This window comes from Sander vitreus, chromosome 7, assembly GCF_031162955.1.
Source record: "Sander vitreus isolate 19-12246 chromosome 7, sanVit1, whole genome shotgun sequence".
NCBI classification, from domain to species: Eukaryota; Metazoa; Chordata; class Actinopteri; order Perciformes; family Percidae; genus Sander; species Sander vitreus.
The window spans coordinates 26,929,846-26,954,424 of record NC_135861.1 but is presented as its reverse complement, the minus strand read 5'-3'; the positions used below and the strand labels follow the sequence as shown (position 1 = coordinate 26,954,424).

Below are 24,579 nucleotides of genomic sequence, written 5' to 3'. Positions count from 1 at the left end.
TAAACAGGAAGCTCTTATCCTGCGGCCTCCATGTTGTGTACATAGTTGAGAGGCCTGTAAAAGCACATGGCGTCACACTAAACGCTTGGCCCCGCTTTTTGTGCGTCCCTGGACAGATGACTAACAGCTTACAGTGAGTCATCCATTGAACCGTAGAAGTACACGTGCACGCTTCCATGTACCGTGCACACGCGCTTTTTTAAAAACGCCGTTAACACAAGCACACCGACATCACAGATAAAACACACGTGCTATTTCCTAATTACACCACATCAGCAGAAAGTGACAAACTGTTGCACCGTGCTGCGGCGTGTTGTGGGAGTGTGATGCTGGGTGTTCACCATTCATGTTCACACAGAGATGTGCTGTTCTACATGCGTAGAGAATCCAGGCAGGCCACATCTGGAAGCACTGCAATCCCACCACTGGGTTTTTAGAGGACTGCCTGGAGGCGTGGTTTTCAAACAATGCAGCCATATGGGTCTGACTTGAGCCAAGAACAGGCTGGTGTCTGGGAACGGGCGCTCCTGCTGGTCACCCTGTATGTTTCAGACCAGATACTTGTTAAAGTTTGTTAAGGGGGCCTTGAAATCCCATTCACAATTAATAAAACTGAAGCTATGACTTACAAAGTGGGGTCATTTCTGTAATTAACTGTGTTTTAAATATGTTTGCATTTATATATTTGCAATATTAAAAACATTTAAGTCCAAAACTTTAAGATGTTTTGAACATGCCTCACTGTGAAAATCTAAATTTACTTTTTTCAGTGATTTAAGTGTGCTTTTTCAGGGGGGGGGGGAGCAGCTCAAAAGCAACTTAAACCAGAATGGGCAGGAACAAATTGTGTTACGTGACAGTCAGAAAAGTACTCATTGAATTAATTAAAAGACAATTTCATTAACAGCTGTGTTACACTTTTATATAAAAAAAAACATCCCTATGCTGATCTTTAGATCTCAAAAGAAGTTAAAGCAAACAATAAAGGTGCACGATTCAGAAAATGTCACGATTCGATATTGATTTTCAGGCTCAAGATTTGATTCAAAAACGATTCACAGCATGTACATGTAGTTACTTTTCCCATGTGATTGCAGTATACATACAATTAAAAAAAAAAAAAAATGAATCAATTTTGAATCAGTAGAGCTTGAATCGCAATTTGAATATGAATTGATTGCACACCCCCAGCAAACAAACACAGTTAGTATAATAGTTAAACTTATTACTGCTTATCTCTAGTAATATTTACATACACGTACAGTATATACATTGGAAAACATCAATAGGCCAGTAAACTGGACAGAGTAATATAAATATGTGGATATATTCACCATGTTTTCACATCTATTAAGATTAACAAGAGATTATCTTTGCACAGTACGGTCAACACTTATTTGAGATTTCACTTTTATATATATATATATATATATACATATATATATATATATATATATATATATATATATATATATATATATATATATATATATATATATCTTTCTTTCTCCCTTCCTTCCTTCCTTCCTTCCTTCCTTCCTTCCCTTTAGTCCTTTATCTCTTTCTCCCTTTCTTTCCCTTCCTTCCTTGGTTTAAATGCACAAAGAATCTCTGTGCAGTAAGGGGGGGGGGGGGGTGGGGGCATTGCCAGGACATCACAAGGATTGGCACATGGTAGCAGAGAATCTGACCCTCAGGGACCCATTTCCATTTGGTTCTTTTTAGGAGGTTTTGGCATTTTGTGAGTCTTTAAGCCAGCTGGATGGATCCATCATAGGAGCATGACAAGACATGTCACTGTACAGGCTGACAGGCATAAATACGGGGGAGGAGGTTGGATATTGGTTACATTAAAAGTTCATGTTTTGAAAGAGATCCGGTGGCTAAGTTGCTGTTCCCAATAAGAGTCCAGGTGGTGGCCTTATTTTCCCTTATCTGTCCCTCTGCCCAGCACGTTATACTTCTCTCTCCAACACTGCTGCCAGATTAATCAATCTCCCCACACCCACACTCTCAGATCTCAATTTTAAGGCCATCACATGCACGCATCACAACCACAAAAGCACAGGACAACACACGCACACCCACTCAACAGCCCTTTCACCATTCTGCCCTCTGGACGCAGGTACAGGACCCTGAGGTGCTAGAGAGCTCGCTATGGCAAAAGCCTGGTGCCTGCAGCCATAGCAGCCCTAAACAAGAGACCGAGATCAATCACTGCCACTTTGTCTGTGTTATCGGTCTGTGTTATTTCTCTGCATGTCATTCTGTTATGTTTGTACTTTTGTTTCTCTGTAAGCGTGCTGTGTACATAACGTACGGTGTTTGTGACAAATTATTTCCCCTTGGGGACAATGAAGTCAAAAAAGAAAGTACTGTGGCATTTGTCACAATATCCCATGCTGAATACTAAGACATTGTCTTTCCTGAAGACATAAGACATAAGACATTTCTGAAAATAATTGAATGGAGTTTTTTGTGAACCTGCCTTTTATGAATTAACAGTTATTCTGCTTTTTACTTAACACCTGCTTGCAACCGTTTTGTTTATGTTGTTAATTCATCCATTGTTTTTAACTGGTAATTATGAAGAAGCTGATGAGAACACCATGCTGTTAAAAGGGCTCAATGTTAGGTCATCTGTGCCACAATACTTAAATCAATTTGTTAAATAAAACAAACATTCCTGGAAGTTGAGAGGCTTTCCTGCTTCCCTTTTCATCAGTGGGGTTGGAGAGTGAATGCAGAGTGACTCTGTTTGGAAAGACTTCCCAGGCACGGATATCAGTAACGATTTGACCAGTGGAGAGAAGAAAACAATGAAAAATCCACCCTCTCTGTGTAATGACACTGCCGGTGCTTCTCCATTCAGTCTGATGGGCTCCTCTCCTCTCCCCTCATCATCCTGCTGACCTAACCATCTATCGCCACTCCCACATCTAAATTTCCTGCCATTCTCCCTGTGCGTGATGTTTCCACACAGCCAGGAATCCCCGCTGCCCTGCGAGTTCAGAATTGTGCAGACAGACCCGGCGATGACCCCAAACCAGCGAAAAGACAAACATGGAAATACATTTATACTCACCATTAACTTGTTGCTTGTGCTATCTCTATGCCCTGCCTTCCACGTCTGTGACATAAGGCCGTGTTAAACGGGACAGACAGGAACAAGTGTTTCCGCACCAGTCCAGTTTCTCACCAAGGGAGCCGGGTAGAAAGACCCTGTCCTTGATTTCATGTTGGAGAACCAGGAAATGAGTCGGGGGAAATGCAACTCTTCCAAGCCACGGCCGAGTGACGTGCGACACCGCGACATGTAGTTACATTTTTCGATAGATGCACATCAGGCTACGACGGCGTAGGGTCCGTGTCTCCATGTACCTACGTACGTATGTAGCCATGACGTTGATTTAACGCAGAAGCATATATCGGCCTTTACGCTGCCTCTGATTGGCTTGTATATTTGTTGACTTCTTCAAAGCTCGGTGGATGATGGCTGGCGTAATGCTGATATGGCACACTGATTTACAAGAACATTTTAAAATGGCACTTATAACTTATATTCAAAAGGTTGCGTACCCCTGCTCTGGAGAGCTAATCTTTGTAGAGCATACGCCTCAGTCTCATGTCTGGGGTAGCTCAAATGTGTGAACAATGAAAATCAACTAGATCAACTAGAGCATTTCAGCCAATTCATTTGACAAAAAAAAAAGAAGCGCGAAACCTGAAGCCACAAAGACGGCTTGATGACGTCACCATAACATTATCTCGACAAGTCCTATTGAGAAAAACAGACTGCCAGGGGAGAGACAGAAGCAAACAGTTAACATAACAGAGGCCTCAACCACTTTTGTTATTACATCATGTTCCGGGAAACCCAAAGAATGTTGCTGTGTAAACACAATTCACACACACAATGCTGTTGAATATGCCCCGCAGAAACAATAAACCGAATATTTGATACACAGTCTCGCTAATCTTGTGTAGAGCTGGAGAAACATCCCCTCTCTTATTCGTTTAGTTTCGATATGCATGACCTGATTGCTTTATTGATTGAGAGGTCTGCGTTGTTGTACTTTTCCAAAAAACAGAGCCCAATGGCCAAAAATCCTCCCTTTCCTTCTCCTCCCACCTTTAACTCTCCTCCGTTCTCTCTCCGTTGCCTTGATCCCATACAGATGTTCTTCTTTAGCACTCGCCTCTGGAGGGAAACTACTCCTATTGTTCATAAAAATCAATCCCATTGTGCTGGCCGAGCCAGCCCAACGCACAAAGCACGCACGTACAGTTTCATGAGCAGACAATCATGCATGCATACTCAGCCCTTGGACTCGTATGATCAAATACATAACACAGCACGGAAAGTTAGTCAACACATAGCAACAATGGCAACAGTTTTTTGGGAAAATCCCAGCTCAGTCAGAAGAGAGCATGTTAATAATAAAACGCAATATCCTCTCAATATACCCCCTCTCTCTGTCTCTCTCTCTCCGTCTCTCTCTCTCTCTGTGTCTGTCTCTCCACAACCGCCTTTTGAGTCTCCTCTTTGTCCCCAGCTTCCTCATGTCCTTTCCCTTGCGTTTTTTGAAAAGGGTAAACTCTACAGGCCTGTAACTAGACCTAATTGGCTCTGATTGGGTGGCTGGGTAGACATCTTGAAGTGATTTATGCTCAAGGTTGAGAGGGTTGTGAAAGTTGGGAGTGCTTTGGGGTCTCAGAGATTCTCAATCATAACCTCAGGAGCTTTAAATCCCCGATCCGGATTTTCTTTGGAGTGTGTCTATTGAGGGTCTGTGCATATTGATGCGGAAGAAAGCACTTGCAGAGATTGAGAGCAAACCATCAAGTACTTCAAAAGGCACTTCACAACTCGTATTTCACTGCCTCATATTTTGGATTTTGTAATTACAGCTTTAGCAATTATATTGAGCAATCATTTATTTGTCCTTAATGTCCAAGTTATGTAACTATTCTGATTGTTATTTGCCACAAAAAGCGAAGAGGGAGAAGTACAAGGAAAAGAAATGAAAGAACGTTACCATATAATTTTCATCAGCGCTATTCATGCTTTTCGAAAAACAGTCCCTGTTTTGATGCCAAATTAATATCTTGCTTTTGAAATGGATAACTTTCTTCCATCCATCACAACTAAGAGGGAGCACAGAAAATGAAACCCTGCTGTTTGCACAACAGAAGAAGCGAGCACCCCACCATGCTATTGGCATCTTGTAAGTACATAATAAACTGTGTGTGTTCTGGCGGCACATGGCCAGATAAGGTCTGTGGGATTAATTCATTAGAGTGCTGGCTGCCCAGATGGCTCTCATTACATGTATCTGTTCGATTCATCTCTGAAGTACTTTCACATCAGTCAAACTGTCGGCAGTTAACAGTGGTCTTTCAGTGAAGGAAGAACTTGGTAATTCTAGCCAGTTGTATTGACCGATATTATGGTCTCTAGGGGCCCCATTAAAATCTGCACAAAGTTCAAATACAGCTTTGCTGAAACAGATTTTTAACATTTTTATTATTTATCTTTTTCACCACAATATGGACTATTCTTATTTTTAAATCACTCCGACTTGACTGTTGAATGCAGCTGTTTACACAAAATAAATAAGTTCCAAGCTCCTAATTTAACTGGTTTTATTTATGTTTTTTTTTCGGAGTGGTGTGCTTCATTTTACAAGGAAATATGACCCAAAAGCTATTTCAGCAGCAAACCATGAGATGGCACTACAGGACCAGGCTTTTAAAAGCGTCTCACGCCATTCACAGACAGAAGAGAGATTTCTGAATGACTCAACACTGCACTCTTGTGGCAACAGCATAAAACTAAAGATGTCCTCTTCTGTTAAATCTCCCCCAAATCCTGCCATAGAAAACATATGGAGATGGATAATGCCAAGCCATGAACCTGTCAGCATGTCATACATTGGAAAGTATGACAACATGCGCAATGCATGCCTAAAAGATAAGGAAAATCACCCATATTGTGCGGGACCTCGAAGATAGCTGAACTAAGCCAATAGGTAAAGGAAGAGGGCAAATAAAAGAACAATCTCCTTCAACACGCATCCAAGATCAGATCAGATCACCTCCAGACTTTACAATTCAGACCGTTTCATTCAATAACCCAACATAAAACATCTGGAGTGTTTTTGGGATATGGCGAGTGGATGAGGTGGTGTGTGTGTGTGTGTGTGTGTGTGTGTGTGTGTGTGTTTTGAAGCAAGGAGCTATACACCTCACCCCAGTCATTTTCTGAAGTGTTGCTCTGGGCTCGACGGGAGAGGCTGAGGTCCTCCACATCAAATATTCATTTCAGAGAAACTCCTAAGCCTTAAATAATTCTCAAAGAAGTGTGCCGAAAGCGAGCCTTTGCAATCCTAGGCACGTTTCTATCTGGACAATGGATTCAAGGGAGCACGAGGAGGGAGACAGAAAGAAAGGGGGGGGGGGCGTGACAGATTGGGTTGCTTTAAGATGTATCGGGTGAATATACAGCGTGCAACATGTTTAATGACAACAGGTTATGTTAAAAGACATTAAAAGTAGGGTAACATTTTTGAACATGTTGCTTCCAAATGCCAAATAAAGATCATGGAAGTAGAGCTGGGCAATATGGAGAAAATCAAATATCACAATATTTTTCACCAAATACATAGATATTGTGGCAATATTATAGGGTTGACTATCTGTGCTTTCACAAAATATACAATGAGATTGTTGATAAATAATCATCAGTAATGTAAGGTGTCCTTGAGTGCTATGAAAGGCGCCCATAAAATAAAATGTATTATTATTATTAGTATTATTATGTGGATATAATGACTAAGTAATGGTAATGGCAAATAATAGAACAACTAGAACAGTCTGGTAAGTTCAGAAAATGACATCACTTTACTGTTACATTACTTTACTTTACTGTGCAGCCTTTAAAACCAGGAAAAGACGACACTTGTGTCATATTACAATATCCAAAATTTAAGACGATATCGAGTCTCAAATATCGACATCGATATAATATCGATATATCGCCTGGCCCTGCATGGAAGCTTATGTTTTAATATCCTGATTGATCACCTTTTGGACATTTTAACTACCATGAAGGGCTTAGGATAACGCACTCTGAAATATCTGATGGATATCATCTATTGATTTAATGGACTAAGTCTTAATTTCAAGGTTTTTGAAAACCTACTTTCATTCTAACTGAACACTGAACAGGCCAGGCTCAAGCCTGTCAGTCTGTGTGATAACAACCATCAGCCGATCTCATCTGATCTGACCCTGCTCTCAGCCAGGACTTTATTCCAACAACAATTACACCATACCGGATGGATGATCTCGCACTCATTGCCCCCTCCATATCGGAGACCCTGACGAATCTGTCCCCCCCCCCTTTGGTGAGTGTGTGGCAGGTGGCGCGTCGACTTGGCCCCCCGGCCCAGTCCTTCGGCCCTGGCGCACCGATAAGAGCTCAGCGTGGAAAATCAGACAGCAGCGCTCTGGCCTTTCAGAAGCGAGCGGGAGAAAATGAGCCATGAAGGAAATCGGAGGTGATTATCTTTATTATCAGCCAGGGGAGTAGCTGTGGAAACGGAGACCTGTGTGTGTGGGGGGAGAGATGCACAAGCTGTTCCAGCAGCATGCTGATTGGCCCATACAAGCACCAATGGTAATTAACATCTGCATATGCAAACGAGTGCTCCAGCTAGGGAAATTTGGCAGGCGTTTCTCACCTGCACCCTGTGCCTGAGAGCAGCAGGGTGGTTGAGTTTGTGTCACTGTGTGTATGTCTAAATGTGTGTGGGTACACAGGGGTGCAGACACACGTACACAAAATCAAATTATGCGTATTCTGTGACTTCATATTCATAGCACAAGCCTGTTCCAGGGTGCACTTGTGTATTTTAATGTCCCTGTGCATTTGCATAGCTGAAAAATACTTACGCCTGCACTTTTTGGAAGCACAGTTGGTATGGGTGGACCGGGGGCACTGGGTCGAATGGACGCCATCCTCCCACCTCTTTGTTTTTGCTGTGTAGTGCTAAAAGAGATGAGGCCACCCAACAGGAGGCTGTCAGTGGGCCTGCTGGGGGAGCCTCATTACCATTTCAGGGAGCAGGGACAAATAGCGTCCAAAGAAAGACACTCCAGCCAGCCTCGCCTGCTGATAGGGACGGTCACAGCGATCAGAAAACTGGAAGAACTTGTCAGAAAGAGAAAGGGCACTTTCTATATTTTTATGTTGTATATGTACACATGAGTGAAGCAGTTAATTAATAGCTTGGCTGTTTCCCTTTTCATTCAAACATGTATGTTTGCATGATTCCCAGGTCTCATTTATGCACCTGTCTTTTCATGTGTGTGCCGTTTTCGAACATCATACTCTGAGCATGTAAGTGCGACTTGCGACCTGTGTCTGTGTGTGTGAGGCTAACACATGCTGCTGAATGAGTCTCTGACCTGTGAATTATGCAGAGCGCCCACTTACGTGGCCCGGCGTGTGTTGAGCTGTGGAGTTCTAATGAGAGAGAGGCTAGCGGGCGGCAGGTGAGACGGGCTGCAGAGCACACCGGGAATGACAGCTCCAACAGCGGGAAGCCAGGCTATAAATAGAGCCTGTGCTGAGAGTTTATGACACCTGGATTCACATTCGTTAGCAATTTCCCTCCGACCAACTTCCACTACCACCCACATCGCTCTCTTGTGTTCTGTTCAGCCTCAGTGCTGCTTTTTGTGTTTTCTCACTTTCAAAAGTTTTTTTTTTTTTTGCATCTTTCTTTACTTATTTGAAGCTGTGGTAAGCACTTTATTTTTGGCATTGTTGGGCAAAAAATGTCATATTGGCTGTTCTGTGCATACATTGCCAGCACTGTTGAGAATGATTTAGTGTGTATTAATATGCAGCTGATAAAGCCACCCACAAATTCACTATTTACTCCTGTTTGTGTAACGCTTGTATGGAAGTAAATCTGTTTCATCGGATTTTGAAATTAAAAAGCCATTGAATTTCTAGCTCTGAATATTTATGCATTGAAATTGTGTATCAGAATTTTATTTTTTACTCTTCAAGTCTAAGTTCATACATTCAGAATCAAAAATTCAACCTAAAAAAAAAATCAATATAACAAATTCAGATGCAAAATACAATGTTTAAAATTCAACTAATATATTTTTCATCTTCCTAAATTCAAATTTTACTTCAAAATGCGATTAAACAGATTTACTTCCATACACTTGCTAGAACTATAGTGCCCACTATTTAGGCTTTAAAAGAAATCATAGAATATTTACTGTATTTATGACCCGTTTTCACAGATCTACATTGGGGAAGTATTACGAGACCAATGCACTGTTGGTTTTGGTCTTTTCGTGGTATTTGCTGTCAATAATAACAATATAGACTATTGTCTTAGGGCTATAGGTGATTCTGAGCAGGATTATGATACAGCCTTTGACTTGCAAGCATAGATCTAAATGATAAATGGAGTGCAGGTATACAGTGTGGTGAGAAGCACCTTACAATGCCCCACAACGTTTCATGTGTTTCAATGACACGTGAAGTTATAAATCTAACTCTAGGGGTGTCACGATTTTGATTTTAAACCAAAAATTGATCAAATGAGCTTTCCATTTCGACTATCAAAATCAAAAGCAGGACCGGCAATTCCCCCAGTATTTTATTTTTTTCTCTCCACCCTACTTGCGCACTTCCGAAGAAATAAACAGCAGACACACGGTGTAGCTTACCGGCTGGTAGCATGCAGCTGAAGACACAGGGTAACGTTAGCTTACCGGTAGCTGCAACTGCAGCTGACCTTTTCCAGACACCATGGTCAGTGCTGGAGTCGGAGATAATGGAGAAACAACAGAACTGAAAAATCCTCCTGCTTCCTGGAAGTCAGTGAGTCTGTTATGTAAACAAACAAGGAAGGTAAAACACGTGGGCTCAAAGGGACTACACGGTGCGTTCATGTGCGTCTTAATTTCGAAAAACTCAAACACACTTTGTGGCTCTTTATTGTGACATTACCATCACTGCTGAAAAGAAAATGTCAACCTACAGTATGACTGCTTTTTGTCTACAAAAGTGCAACTCTGCCAACACCCCAATGCGTGATAATACAAAACTTTTCTTTATGATCAAATACATGGCTACAAAGTCCCTACTGCAGCGATTTGCCTCAAGATGATCAGTGGCAAAGGGAAAACCAAAGACATTTGAACAACCATCAGGATCAGAACTGAGAAGCACTCAGGTCCAACAAGGTGTCAAGGGTTTGTTGTCACTGTGAAATTAATACTCAGCCATTGTTCAAAATGGGGCTGAAATCATCCCTGGCATCCTCTTTTGCCAACTCACATTACTGTAATTATTTCAGAATTTGCCTTGTAATCCAGGCTGAGAATCCTACCCAGAACGAATGGGATGTCAGCTTTACGCAACTACTTGTAAAGGCATTATAGGGCGTTAAGTCCCGTGTGGATTTGAATTGGTCTCAGCAGTACAGGATTAGAAGCAGCGGGGATTAGACCTTCCCTAGAGGAAATACAGGAGCAGGGGTGGCCAAAGGACTCAAGATATAGAATATATATTGCTTGATAAACTGGCTGCAACAGGAAACTACTGTAAGAAGCATTGTTTATACTAGGCTTCACAATATGAAGAACATATCCTGAAAACGATATTACTTGTGATAAATAAACATATATTAAACTGTACTCAGTTCTGCATTTCTGCTGCTTTCAGCATTCTGCTAAAATACAACAAATTGCTTGATGAGTTTAAAACAAATGAAAGAGAATCATTTCCGACATTCTTTTGTTGAACAAATTGAACGTGTTACTGAATATAAAAGGCACCACTAAAAAAAGACAGTTTTGACGGTTTCTTTTTAAAGTGTGTAATTTTTACTGATATTTTCTTTCAACTTACTCAAAAAAATCTCTTGAGTTTCTTTCGCGATACGTGGCAGCCTTTCGCGAAGTGTATAATGCCCCAGTTGATATTGCGATGACGATAAAAAACGATATATTGTGCAGCCCTAGTTTATGCCATTACTCCACCTCAGTAAACAGTGTCACACTGCACTTTCTTATTAGTCATGTAGAATGAATGAATGACCACTCCTCTGTCTGTTTATACACTATATCCACAATGTTCCACTGCCGAGATTTCTCCGGTGCCGCCGGTTTTTCTGCCGGATGTCCGTTACCTTCCTCTTCCTTTGTGTTGGCATTCTAAACTCGGGTGGATTTATGAGGACTGTGGTTAACTGCTCCTCAGATCTCTGCAGGGTAAATCCAGACAGCTAGCTAGACTATCTGTCCAATCTGAGTTTTCTGTTGCATGACTAAAACAACTTTTGAACGTACACGTTCCATCAAAACAAGATCCTTCCTGAGGCTATTTTGCAGAGGCACTGTGGCTCTGTCCGGCGCTTAGCGTCACCCAAGACGATTGTGATTGGTTTTAAAGAAATAAACCAGCCAATAAACCAGAGCACGTTTTTCTCCCATCCCAGAGTGCTGTGTGGACTAGCCTTCTACAAGGTCTGGCAATACGAGACCAGTCTACATGTAATCAGTTAAATCTGCTTTTGCCCCAGGTGACTATTAGGTATTAAAGTGGTGGTATGGTTGCCATAGTTTCTTTGTTTCGCTCAAAGACTTCACTTAACGCTTTCATGGGCACCTGGACCTCCTTCCTGCTTCTCTTTCTGCCCACTTATCTGCTATTTTCTACTGTTTCCTCTCTCATAAAAGACATCCACAAAGTGGACAAACGTATGCGCTTTTTGCCTGGTCATCCACAATCATCCTCTGTGGAATCACTGACCCTCAGGGCCATTTTATTCCAGCTAAACACACTAACCCACACTTCCATTAGCAACCTAATGTGATTGCAGCCCCTGTGGTGGCGCAGAGAAGCTGAGCTCAGTCTGAGCTAACAGACTCGCATGAAGACAAACGACCGCAACTCAGTATGTTACAGCTATGGGTTATTCTGTTAGCCGCTAGCCAGGAAGGGAGTGGGAAATGCAAGATCTCAGATTGAGTCACAGATATAGGAGGTGAGAGAGGTATGGCCTGTGTCTCCCTGAGGTATGCACACTGTGGGGTGGGGTTTTGGGGATGTGCCTTAAAGAGGCCAAAATTGGCATCGCCTTAGGATGGAGGTTTTCAAACTGTGGGAAAGGGAAAGATAGACATGAGGCAAATATACAGTGAGAGATGAAAGGGACAGGTGTGTGCAGTTCTGAAAACAACAGGAATTTAGTTATTGTGGTTTGGCGGGATGATCAACACAATCAGCAGTAGGGGTGGGAAGGAAATTGATCCATGTATGTATCGTGATTTGTTTTTGTAATATTGGCGTTATATTAATATATGGCGTCCATTCGACCGACGGCGACTCCATCATATCCGTTTCCAGCAAAACAGACTTGAAGCAGAAAATACATGTGGGCCTAATGTAGGCTACTTCTGAAATAAATGTCAGACTGACTGATTGTCTGACATGTGATGTGCATTCTTTTTAGAAAACAATTCGTTTTTAGAAATGTCTCATGATGCTACTGTCTCTAGAAGTGTCCTATTCAACTTTAGTTTTTGTTAAAGAAGGGAGAGAGAATCGCAATACTCAATAGGCCTACTATCGAATTGCAGTTAAATGAAAATAGAATCGGCACCCATGTATCCTGAAAGAAACGAATCGGGACAAAAGCATATCGTCCCAGCCCTATTCAGCAGCAGTGGTACACAGCTAGAAGCATATTTAGCCACTTTAAAAATCCTTAGAGCCCGATTTCTACAATTTGCGTCAAAACCGCGCTCCTTCTTGGGAGTCTTAATTCAGTCAAATCTAAACCCTCAGATGTAATACACAGATGTTAATGTTGACTTACACTTACCGAGGATATCTTCATCTTTGACTTCCGTTGCATGCAAACGTCCGTAAATCTGCTTAGAATTCATTGAAAAAAAGACGCTCCGTGTAACAACAGATCTTGCCGGAGAATTACCACATATTTAAGTTTTCTTCAGTTTCGAAGTAATCCAGTGATAGTTGTCTGTACATCCATGGTCACATTGCAAACAAGAACTGGTACTAGCCAATTCGGCATACTTTTAAAGTGCCCATATTATGAAGAAATCACTTTTTCTGGGATTTGGGTGTTATTTTATGTCTCTGGTGCTTCCACACGCATACAACCTTTGAAAAAAATCCATCCGTGCTGTTTTGACTGAGATACGGGTTTCTGAATGTGTCCTGCCTTCAGTCTCCGGGTGAGCTGTTCAAAATCGGCAAGGCTTTTTACGTCACTAGCCGAAACGAGGTGGCTAACCGTAGCATGCTAACGCTAGCATGCTAGCTCATTCTGAATGGCAAAACACTGCTACAACACACACTAGTTCACCATAATCTACAAAAGAACTACTTACATACCTGCAAACTCAGAAGGGCTGAAAAAGGTGACCCCCCCCAACATTTTCCCGGTGCTAAAACGATACTTTTAAAACGGTATATATATATAGCCTACTTTGAATGCAGCACGAGGCTGGCGAGGCGAATTTCAAGTGAACGCAACATCTGTCATCCGTTCCTCTCCAGTGAAATACAGATACACTTTCACACCGTTTAGCTGTCAGCATTTTAAACGTGTTTACACCAGCTGCTAGCCAACGGTAGGTTAACGTTACCTGCTGCCAAGTATAGTGTTAACTAGCTAACGGTAGGCTAACGTTACCTGCTGTCAAATGTAGTGTTTACTAGCTAACGGTAAGCTAACGTTACCTGCTGCCAAGTGTAGTGTTTACTAGCTAACTGTAGGCTAACGTTACCTGCTGTCAAGTGCATTGTTTACTTCCGTGACATGCGGCAATGTTTAGGTTGCATCTAATGTCCGTTTTCCGAGCATCAGAGAGAAACGCAGGCATTTCAGTTGCACCGAAATCCACGTTGCAATTCAGTCCGGTAGATAACGGTCGTTAAGGGACCGGTGCCGTATTAGCACCGGGTCTCGGACCCCCCAACCGCCCCACAAAATAAAAACTCTTCGGAGCTACACGATTCACGTGGATGACATTTTCCCATTCAAAGCGGCGATTTTGGCCGAAAAGCGACTAGTTTGCAGGTATGTACTTACATGTCCCTATTCTGCAGGTATTCCACGCAAAGTTGAAAGTGTGCCCTCGTTTAGAAGAAGTCTCACGGCTAATTCTGCCTTGTACTACTGAAGTTGTAGAAACAAACAGATAGCTAGATGATGTGATCTTACCTAGCTACTGCGCATGTGCGACTTCCAACAAAGATGTTACAGCAGTGTGAGGTCTCAATCTGTAGCTAAAACAGAGACCTGACACAGGGTGAAAAGAGGATCTGCAGCAATGTGCAGTACAACAAAAATATGGTGTTTTTTGAAAATTAAAACATGTAAACCTATTCTGGTACAACCACAAAATACAATTATGAACCTGAAAATGAGCATAATATGGCCACTTTAATGGTGCCAGTTTGACAAAAAAACTAATTTGTTGCCAACAAGTATTTTATTCTTATTCTTTCTTTCTATTCTAGTTGTTTATGGCTTTGCCCAAATTGGGAGGTCGCTCAACAAAAAGACATGAATACAGATTTTAGCTCTATGCAATTTTTAACCAGCAAAGTTTATTTATATATAACAACAGTACAAAGTGAATCATTGGCTTGCAAAATAGGTGTGCTTCATATTTACAATAGGTACACAATAATATATTATCATAACAAAATCAAAGCAAATAAAAAAACAAGAGAACAACCCTTTTTTAAATACTTTAAGTTTCTTACAATTTTCACAACACTTTTATAAAACAAGAAGAACAGACAGCCATTATTATTATCATCATCGTTATCATCGTCATTGCCAGTAATTACTATTTTACAGAACTCCAGTGTCTACAAAGGGTTTGTTTACAATGTGTTTAAAATGGAAGTATACTCATTACATACTTTGTGATATTTTGACTTGAGAATAGTACATTGGATGCCTCAGGGTTTCAATTCATCCGTCTGATGCCATGAAGCAAACAAAAATGCTAATTAAATGCTTTGTTTTGTATAAGGAATGATGACACGTGCCAGTCAAAACCACAACCCCCGTCTCTTCGGCAACGCGTTACACCGAGAGCAAAGAAAGTGCAGAAAAGCGCCTTCAATTAGCAATCAGCTTGAGCTGAAATGAGGTTGTGTTTATGAGCGTCTACCCATATCTCACACGACTGACAGTCAAATGAGATTCTGCGCTGCAGAATGCGAGTAAACAAACTTTTCTTTTCTCAGTTCAAACTGAATTAAAACGATCCTGGAAACGAGTGTACATGGAAACAAGCTACAGTATATCATATAAAAAAAAATGTCTTTCACAAAAAAAAAAAGGTGCATTCAGCTGTGATGTAAGACATGTACACATGGGCTTCCGGTAAGAATTTGCAGTTAGACTCTAATGACAGCGTGGATCGATATGGAATAAAAGGCAGAACTGAAGCATGAATTAAGACGCATGCAAAAATCTCACACAAGACAAGAGGAAACATCCTGATATAAATGATCTCGGAGAGCGGAGAGAAAAATCAAAGCCACTCTCAACAAATTTGTGTGCCTCTGATTACGTTCGTCACAATTCTGAACACAGGGGAGCTCATCAAAGAGTGGGAAAGACTCTAATAAACATACATTTGTTTAATCCCTTGCAAAAAGGAAAAGGCATTTAGGTCCTGTTAAAATGATAAAAAGCATTACTCCATACAAGCAATGTGAGGTATGAGGAGGATACAATTCTATTTGCTGAAATTGGGAAGACACCTTAATGAAAAGGAAGAAGCTTTATGTTTATGTACTGTATATGTGCGCCATTGTGTACCTACAGATGTTTATTAGGGGGTTAGCGATAGGGCTGGGCAATATATCGATATTATATTGATATCGATGTATGAGGCTAGATATAACGTCTTCAATTTGGGATATCGCATATGACACAAGTGTTGTCTTTTCCTGGTTTTAAAGGCTGCATTACAGTAAAGTTATGTCATTTCCTGAACTTTCCAGACTGTTCTAGCCATTTTATTATTTGCCTTTACCCACTTAGTCATTATATCCACATTACTGATGATTATTTATCAAAAATCTCATTGTGTTAATATTTTGTGGAAGCACCAATAGTCAGCACTACAATATCGCCGCAATATCGACATTGAAGTATTTGGTCAAAAGTATTGTGATATTTGATTTTCTCCATATCACCCAGCTCTAGTTAAGGCCCTGACACACCAACCCGATAATCGGCCGTCGGACAGTCTGGCGAGGTCAGAGACTCGAGTCTGTTTGGTGTGTTCCGTTGGCCTTCCTTTTGGCCAACCTGACATGCTCGGTCGGAAGGCGGGCACTGCTGGCAGTTGGACTCAATGACCAATCTGATTGGTGGAGTGCTAACCCGGAAATGACGAGCGGGATTAGCGTGACTAACGCCTCTCAAAATCTGACGATCTTTTAAACTGACCTTTGTCGATCTGAAATGAAGACAGATTCAGCAACTGCATGGTCTATTTCTCGCTTAAAATGTTTTCAGAAACACGTTTCGGTGAACTATTTTAGTAAAATATGAGATCGTATTCTGAACAAGCTGCCATGACAGTCTGGCTTTGAATTTCTGGAGAAACCAGACCCATGTGACGCGTTCGTCCAATCAGCTGCTGTCGGCAGTCGGCATCGCTTCGGTGTGTTCCGAGGCACTTTTTTTTGGCCAAGTCTGCCGAAGGTCAGCCGTCGGGTTAGTGTGTCAGGGCCCTTAGAGAGCGAGAAGGTGCATTTTTTTCAGATGAGGGAACAAATTATAAAATCTAATCTTTCCCACATGTGCCCCCACTGGCCGGCCACAGTAATAGCATGTCAATCATCACACCATCCTACATTTCTCCTTGCCTGTTAGTTTGATGTTTTTTTTCTTCTTCTTTTTCCCATCTCCTGATCACACTGTGCACACACACAACGGACTCAGATCAAAGAGAGGCTTCAAAGCCGGAGCAGGAAACTAGAGCTAAAGGGGTTTTTTCTCTCTCTCTCTCTCTCTCTCTCTCTCTCTCTCTCTCTCTCTCTCTTTCTAACTCTCCCTCTCTCTCCTCATTTCTCAACACCCTCTCTTCAAACAGCTCGGGCGATCCCGAGCGCTGAGCGAGGCAATGTCTGCCTGAGCTCAGCCATACCCTCTTCACCTTTTCCTTTATCTCGCCAAGGCAGTTCTCAGCAGAGTGCCAGCGCTGGGTATCACAGAGAAACCATTGGGCTCCGAAGCACTAAAAAGGACCGTGCCCGAGTTGTGGATTAATAAGATCACTAAGAACACTAAAGCAGGCGGGTATCTAAGGCCACAGAGAAGAAAGAAGCACCTTTCACCCCACTACTGCTGTTTATCATGCTCTCAACAACACACCATTGCAGTATACTGTGCAAACCTATAATAATACCTATTTTCAAGTACTCGATGTAAACAACAAGCAAACATATATCCCGGAAGAAACAGAAAGGACCTATCCAGAGGATGGAATCTACAGTTTGTTGTCATCCAGCTAGAAGGTCGGAAGGTAACATTAGCCTTTCAACATGTGACGTTTTGGCTTAAGACGCATCAACGCGACATGCAACATACTTTATTTTTATTTTTTTTCTGTCCATGTGTTTCATATGTTGTGTTCTTCATTCATTCGATCTCTTTTCTCCCGCTTATGTTTCGTACCTTTTTTTACGAGTTTCAAAACTCAACCATTCCAGTTAGAATTTATAAGCTTCAACTTCAGCCGGCTCTACACTCCAATATGAGAGCTTTGCTTCCCTCTGTAAAGCGTGAACCGATTTTTGACACATTAGCGAACGATTTAAAAACTTTTGGCACTTGTTGAAACTGAACCCACGGAGCTAGGCTTCTTGTTGTCTGTGCGCGGACATGGGTGGTGGTCGGGGGAGGGGGGTGGATCCCCCATCAGCTAACATCTCAACTGGTCAACAAAAGCTGGCGTGACTCATTGGCACTTGATAGAATCAAACTTCTGATGTGTGATAGCATGCATGCAAAGTACACACAAAGTGGATCAAGTTCCCAAATAGATACAAACTGTGGTTATATAGTGGAGATTCTTAGCTTAGAGACCAATTGCTCTCGTTTGGTCTCTACTAACTGCATCTGCACACACTGTGTATGTATGAGCAGCCACAATGCAGACGACACGCGCTCTCCTTTAGCAGAAAAAAAAGTGATTTAGGGTAAATAATGTTTGGGACGTAGTTGGACGGGCTTGGGCCAGGAAGGACTAATGGAGTTGTTCACTTGACGAGCTACTGCAGTTCAACTGAGCCCCTTTTCTGTTTGCAAAACTCAAATAGACATACAAACGGACAAACAAATGAAAAACATTTGTACATTCACATAAACAGACTGGCAAGTATCAACCGGTACATACACAGATGACTTACTGCTGAAAAAAACAACAACCTTGGACACCAGATTGATGCTGATTTATGGTAATCTCCTAAATACACTATAGACTTCCTCGCCGTCGTCCTCAGTTTAGGTGCAAGCGTGCTGGCTGAACTGTGATCATCCATTGACTCTTAGATGACGAGCACAAGTTTTTCTTTTATGTTTTCCTGTACACTTCTGATTGGAGGAAGAGCAGAGGTTTTGTCCGTGTCATGTGAAGCATCAGTCCGAGGAGGGAAAGGAGTGAGAGAAGACATGGACCGTGGCCTGTTTCACTACCACACTGCCCGTCTCTTTACGTCTTTGCACAACAACACTTGTGGGAGACCGGGAGGTGGATGTTTTCAACTGCAACTGATAATATTCAAATGTACAAGTAAAAAAATAAAAATCTGGGAAATCTGAACGCAAACTCAGCAGCAGTCCGACGTGAGATCTGCTCCTCTGCTTCTCGCCGTTATTTTTATTTTTTTTTTGTCTCCATTTCACACTCAGGTGTCAGTTTCTGACTGAGTGGAGGATAAAATCTGTTCCTCCGTTTGCTCTCACGGTTTGGCAGAGTCTTACTCAGACACAAACACACACACACACACACACACACACAAAATTTCCTGTCAAACTGAGAGAAAATATACTTTGCGGAAAAAAAGGAACGAACAAAAATAAATAAATAACGCCATGTTCTTGCCTTCTCTGCTGATGGTCCTTTCTTATGCCATTATTAGCTCCAGCTGCAGGGCCTCTATCTCAGTCTGTGGGCCCTTAGCTGGTGCCATTATGGAAGGAGGGGAAAGAATTACAAACTAAAGCTGTTGTATGTCTGTCCGACAGTGAATGCAGAGAGGTCCCACGTCTGGTTTTCGTGGTGGTAGCTCCCACGATGAGAGGTAAGTAATGCGGAACCTTCTTAGCGAGGGCCCTGTAGAGACTTGTGGTCCTGTCTCTCTCGTTGTTGGCTCTCTCTTTGAGTGGCGGTCGCTCTCAGCTCTCCAGGGACATGGCCGAGATCAGCTGCTCCACCTTGTAGGACAACCTCTGCTTCCTCGCCTGTTCATCCTGCTCCAGGGCGGCTGTGATCTGTACAGGACAAGGAAAAACTTTGGTCAAATACCAGCCATAAAAAAAAAAAAAAAGAAAAAATACATATTCCGACTGCATCCTTGGTGGTTGTGATACATTTATAGAATTAGATCTGACAACATTTCGTAGAGAATTGCGTATTTCTTTATGGAGCAGAGCCTGTTTTCAGTGTTGGAAGAAATATTTAGATCCTTTACTTAAGTAAAAGTACTAATACCACACTGTAAAAAAATACTCTGTCACAAGTAAAAGTCCTGCATTGAAAACGCTACTTAAGTAAAAGTATGTAAGTATCATCAGGAAAATGTACTTAAAGTATTAAAAGTAAAAGTACTCAATGCAGAAAAACCCTCACATTTTAGAAATTTCAGCTGGACTTGTAGGCCGTTATGTTGTAGTTTAATTAATAATAAAACATCGTATTTTATAAACTACATGTGTTTTGTGTGTAAAAATCTTAATGTGTAAAGTAACTAGTAACTAAAGCTGTCAGATGAATGTAGTGGAGTAAAAAGTACAATATTTCTCTCTGAAATGTAGCGGAGTAGAAGTAGAAAGTGGCATGAAAACAAAAGACTCAAGTAAAGTACTAGTACGTCAAAATTGTACTTAAGTACAGTACTTGACTTAATATACTTAGTTACATTCCACCACTGCCTGTTTTTTGTTAGGTTTGTATACAGACATCACATGAAATAGAAAGAAAAGAATTACATCACTGCCTTTGTCTTTGACAACATATGGAGAAATATTTGTGTATTAGCCTTTCCCCGTTTCATCTTCTGAGCCCATTTCTTGGAAATTTGGCATTTGTCATGTCGGGTTCAAAAGGAATTCAGACAGGCTCTCTCCTTCGTTCTCTCGTCTAGTGTCTGCCTTGTCAGGATGAATCTATGTCAGAGTGGCAGCAACACGCACGGCAAAGGCCTTTAATATGAACATAAAACAGCAACACAAAAATATGGGCCATGTCACCTTTGATATGGATATTTGTATCCAAATGCCGCAGCTTTTATTTCAACATATGGTTTCAGGTTTGCTACTGTGTATCTGTTTGCTACCGTTGATCTATTTCCTATCAAACTACACTAAACCGGAATGCAGTGTTTCACTCAATAATTGATGATTCCAACAACATAATTAATTGACCCCTCTTATGCAATGCGTGATTTCAAATATTCTGAGGTGAGAGATAAATAATAAATGAATATGGGAGAAAAAACTGTCACCCACAGTGTACAATTTATTCATTATTCACACGCGAGTAAAACGTTTTTTTTTCCATTACTCATTCACGGTCTTTGTCCATTTATTCATAAGATAGCAACACAATCAGAATCCACCTGAACACACCTCCCTGTAAGACCAGCACGCCCATGGGCGCACAAATGGGTGCAGGTGCATTTGCTATTTAAACAACGCTGGCGCTGGACGGGAAATTGACAACTGCGTCGGTCTTAAACTAGCAAAGACACTTGCGTCGGGCTTTGCGCTGCGCCGGGTGTAAGATAGGGCCCGAGAGCTTTTATGTCCTTCAGTCAATCAGAAACACATTTTTCATTTTTAGGGGTCTTCAACCTTTTTTAAGCCAAGGACCCCTTAACTGAAAGAGAGATGGAGCAGGGACCCCCTACTACATACTGTACATTGTATAAAATGAAGTTGCATATTAAATTGGGCCTACAATAACATTTAGGGCGGCCTAAAGCCTTTATACATACCTTTTTATGGTGCATACTATACTAAGCTATTAAAATTGTCTAGTAATTGTAATAAATGTTAAATATACATGTGATACAGTGAATCCTTAGGATGAACTGTATCTGTGGATGGCCTTAGAGACTACCTTGTCTATAGGCCAGTAAGCCTATCATCAGTGGGGATTTATAGTTGCTAATAATATGTTTGACTTTTTAATTTGGAGACCCCCCTGCTGTGACGCTGAGGACCCCCTAGGGGCCCCGGAACCCCTGTTGAAGATCCCTGTTTTAGCGGATTGGTTTCGGTCGGTCACTTCCACCTCTTGTGCAGAAAATGTTGACTGACTGTTGTCTGGAAAACATCTCAGCAACACTCATCTTCTCTTTTTTTCCGAATAGCATGGCAAACCTTTGTTTGCTGCCTGTCCTGTGTCAGAACACAGTCTCTGTCTGCCCACCTACCATCTTCCACTCATCTGCCTTAAGTGCTCTTAAAGGCTGGCAGCTACAGACCGAGCATTTCCTCCTCCTCGTCGGGCCCGATAGCAATCTATTATTAATCTGTAGCACTGTATGCAGGTGCAGCTCCCACTGCCATCTCCCAAATCCATTTAAGTAGGCTGCAGCTCTGGCCTGGTTAGCCTGACAAACGGCCCCTTTGTGAAGGGCTGAGTAAGAATGAAGAGCTGTTAATGCTAGGTGAGGTTTTTATACACTGCACTGCTGGGAGACAGCACGTACTATAGGAGTGATGAGGCACATGTGTATGTGAGTGTGTGTGTGTGTGCAACATGAGTGTGCGTTTACATTTGTTTGCGCATCAGATGGTTACAACTGCAGAGGCAGCAAAAGTTCCGTGTATGAGATTCAAGGAGAGCAAAGGGGACGCTGACTGGATAATGGGTAGAAAGAGAAGGAATGTACAGGAGGGAGGAAGAGAGATAAAATACGAGACAGAGAGAGAGAAAGAGAGAGAGAGAGAGAGAGAGATACTGTGGTCCAACATAAAGGTCAGGCTAATGTGTCCCAGAGGAGGAGCTGACATTAGAAGCAGAATGTCTCCATAAATGCACTTTCTTTCTCTTCCTTCCCTATCTTCCTCCCTTCTTTTTTTACACTTCCTGTGATCTGACAGTGTGTGTGTGTGTGTGTGTGTGTGCCTATGAATCAGCTCATGAGAGCCCTATATAACAGATAGTCCACTCTAACTCGGTACAGACGAAAGTACAGGGCAGCATGCTGAGAGCTTGTAGACATCCACTTTCTGCTGCGCAGATCAGACACGCTGCCTTGTTAAGCGCAGGTCTCACTAGACCTCTGGGCTTTGGGGAAGTCTACTGAAGACTCGGAGCTGACCTCACTAACCTTTTCCAGTTATGAATAGCCTGGGAGCACCGAGGGCAAAATGAACGTGCATTAGAAAGCGTGGGGCAAATTTGCGGCACGCCTTTTGTTCCATCTGCCTGTAATTAGCGGCTGATTTGCCAAGGCAGCAGCTCATTACACAATCAGCGCCTGGGACTGCCCTCCAGGTAAAAATGTGCACGTGAAGGAGCTCAGTATGCCAAGGGATTTATCTGAGATCACCAAGCTCAGAAATGATGCTGCGCAGAAATACAGTAAAAACAAAAACATTTTGAAACATTTAATAAGGGAAGAGTTCAACTCAACCTGAGGAAATTATACTAACTCTAAGTTATTTGTAGGAATTTATAATATTAATGCAACAGGAGTCATTAAAAAGTCCTTTGGAAGGCCCAGTTTGGAACTGGTTAAGTCCCTGGGAGGCCCGACTTGGACTTGGTTAACTTGTTCTTATACTGCACTGTACATTTTATTCTCGTATTTTATCTGTTTTTCATTTTGTAATTGTTTTTAACTGCTCTTTAATGTTTTAAATCAAGCTGCCTTGCCTTGAAAAGGTGAGTGTGTGAGATAGAGGGGGGGGGTGACCAGTTTTAGCCCAAGCCGCTAATTAGCTTATAACGCTAGTTGTTGGGGCACGAGGAAAGTAAAAAGAAATCATCAAAGCAGTCACGACCAGTCAAATGACGATGATCGTGCCTGCTTTCCCAAGATGGGATGTATGTGTGAACGGTATTGTCTTTATAATCTATCTTTTTAATAAACTGTCTGTACACTTACATAGTTCTCAATGTTTCGGTTTACATGTAGGGACCCTCATTATGCTACCGTTGAAGTGTGGTGCTATTTTGAGCCTTGTTAGTGGTCTAGAAATAGTGATTTCTTTTTACTTTCCTCATGTGTTATTAACCCCTAGGTTCATTTTGCACCGGATTTCTTCTTTAAAGATGTGTTTAAAATCGCAACCGATTTATTCTCTGGTTTAGATATGAGGTCGTATTTCCTGCCACCGCTAGGGGCGCTATTTTATGAAACGCTCCTGTGGGTCGTATTAGAGGGTAGGGTAACAAACGGCCCGTATCGTTGTATGGTTTGGAGGACTTGTTGGCTAGAACATGTGTGTAGGCAAGTATCACTTACCTCCTCACTGTACTTGCTGACGTAAGAGTAGATCTCATTGAGAGCGCTGAGCATGTTAAACTCTGTGGAGTGGAGTCGGGCCTGTTCTGCCAAATAGGCATTCATGTCCTGGTCACTAATGGCCGGCAGCCGGTTGATGTCAGCGTAGTACCTGAGGACGCAGACAAGGGGGCAGCACTTTGTATCACTCGCAGAGAATCACTGAGTTGATGTAATAGCTCCACTGAGACATAGTAAATTTTTTTAATAAATCACTTTCATGAACAATGAATGCCTGGTAACAGTCACTCACAAAAGGCTTTTTACACAATCTGGTTGAGAAGTGTAAGCAGGAAGAAAGAGAATTATAAATCAATTTCCTAAAATATCCCAGTTTTTATTGTAAGAGGATACAAAAAGGATGTGACAGAGGGGATCAGAATTGTGTGTTAAGTGAGTGTATCAGCTCGTACCTCTCTACCCAGCTCTTGTAATTGGGGATATCTTTAGCGTAGAGCAGCTTATTGGATGGGGAGTCTTTGCCCAGACGGTGCTCTGAAGTGGAGCAAGAATCCATAAAGGTCTGAGCTACCACGGACAGACAGGCATCCGTGATGCTGCTCTTATGGATGTCAAACACGAACTGCGGGTTCTTGATCACGTTCACCCAGAAACGCAATGGAAGGCTGAAAGATGGAGTCAAAGAGAATAAGTAAGAGACAGAAAGAAGTTATCTGGCACACTGAATTCACCATGTGACATTAGAGCAGCTAGCCATGTGATATTTCCTTAGC

At 41.9% G+C, this 24,579-nt stretch overlaps 1 protein-coding gene across 1 annotated transcript in view; it reads right to left on the bottom strand.

Moving 5' to 3' along the window:
- Positions 1–17,112: 17,112 nt before the first annotated feature.
- Positions 17,113–24,579, bottom strand: part of plxna2 (plexin A2) — a 208,140-nt gene continuing 200,673 nt past the window's right edge. The window contains exons 30-32 of the mRNA XM_078255710.1: positions 24,259–24,471; positions 23,807–23,957; positions 17,113–19,598 (exon numbers count right to left, since the gene is read on the bottom strand). Of these exons, the coding sequence (XP_078111836.1) occupies positions 19,503–19,598; positions 23,807–23,957; positions 24,259–24,471 (460 nt within the window). The 3' untranslated portion in view covers positions 17,113–19,502. The remainder of the gene's footprint in view (positions 19,599–23,806; positions 23,958–24,258; positions 24,472–24,579) is intronic.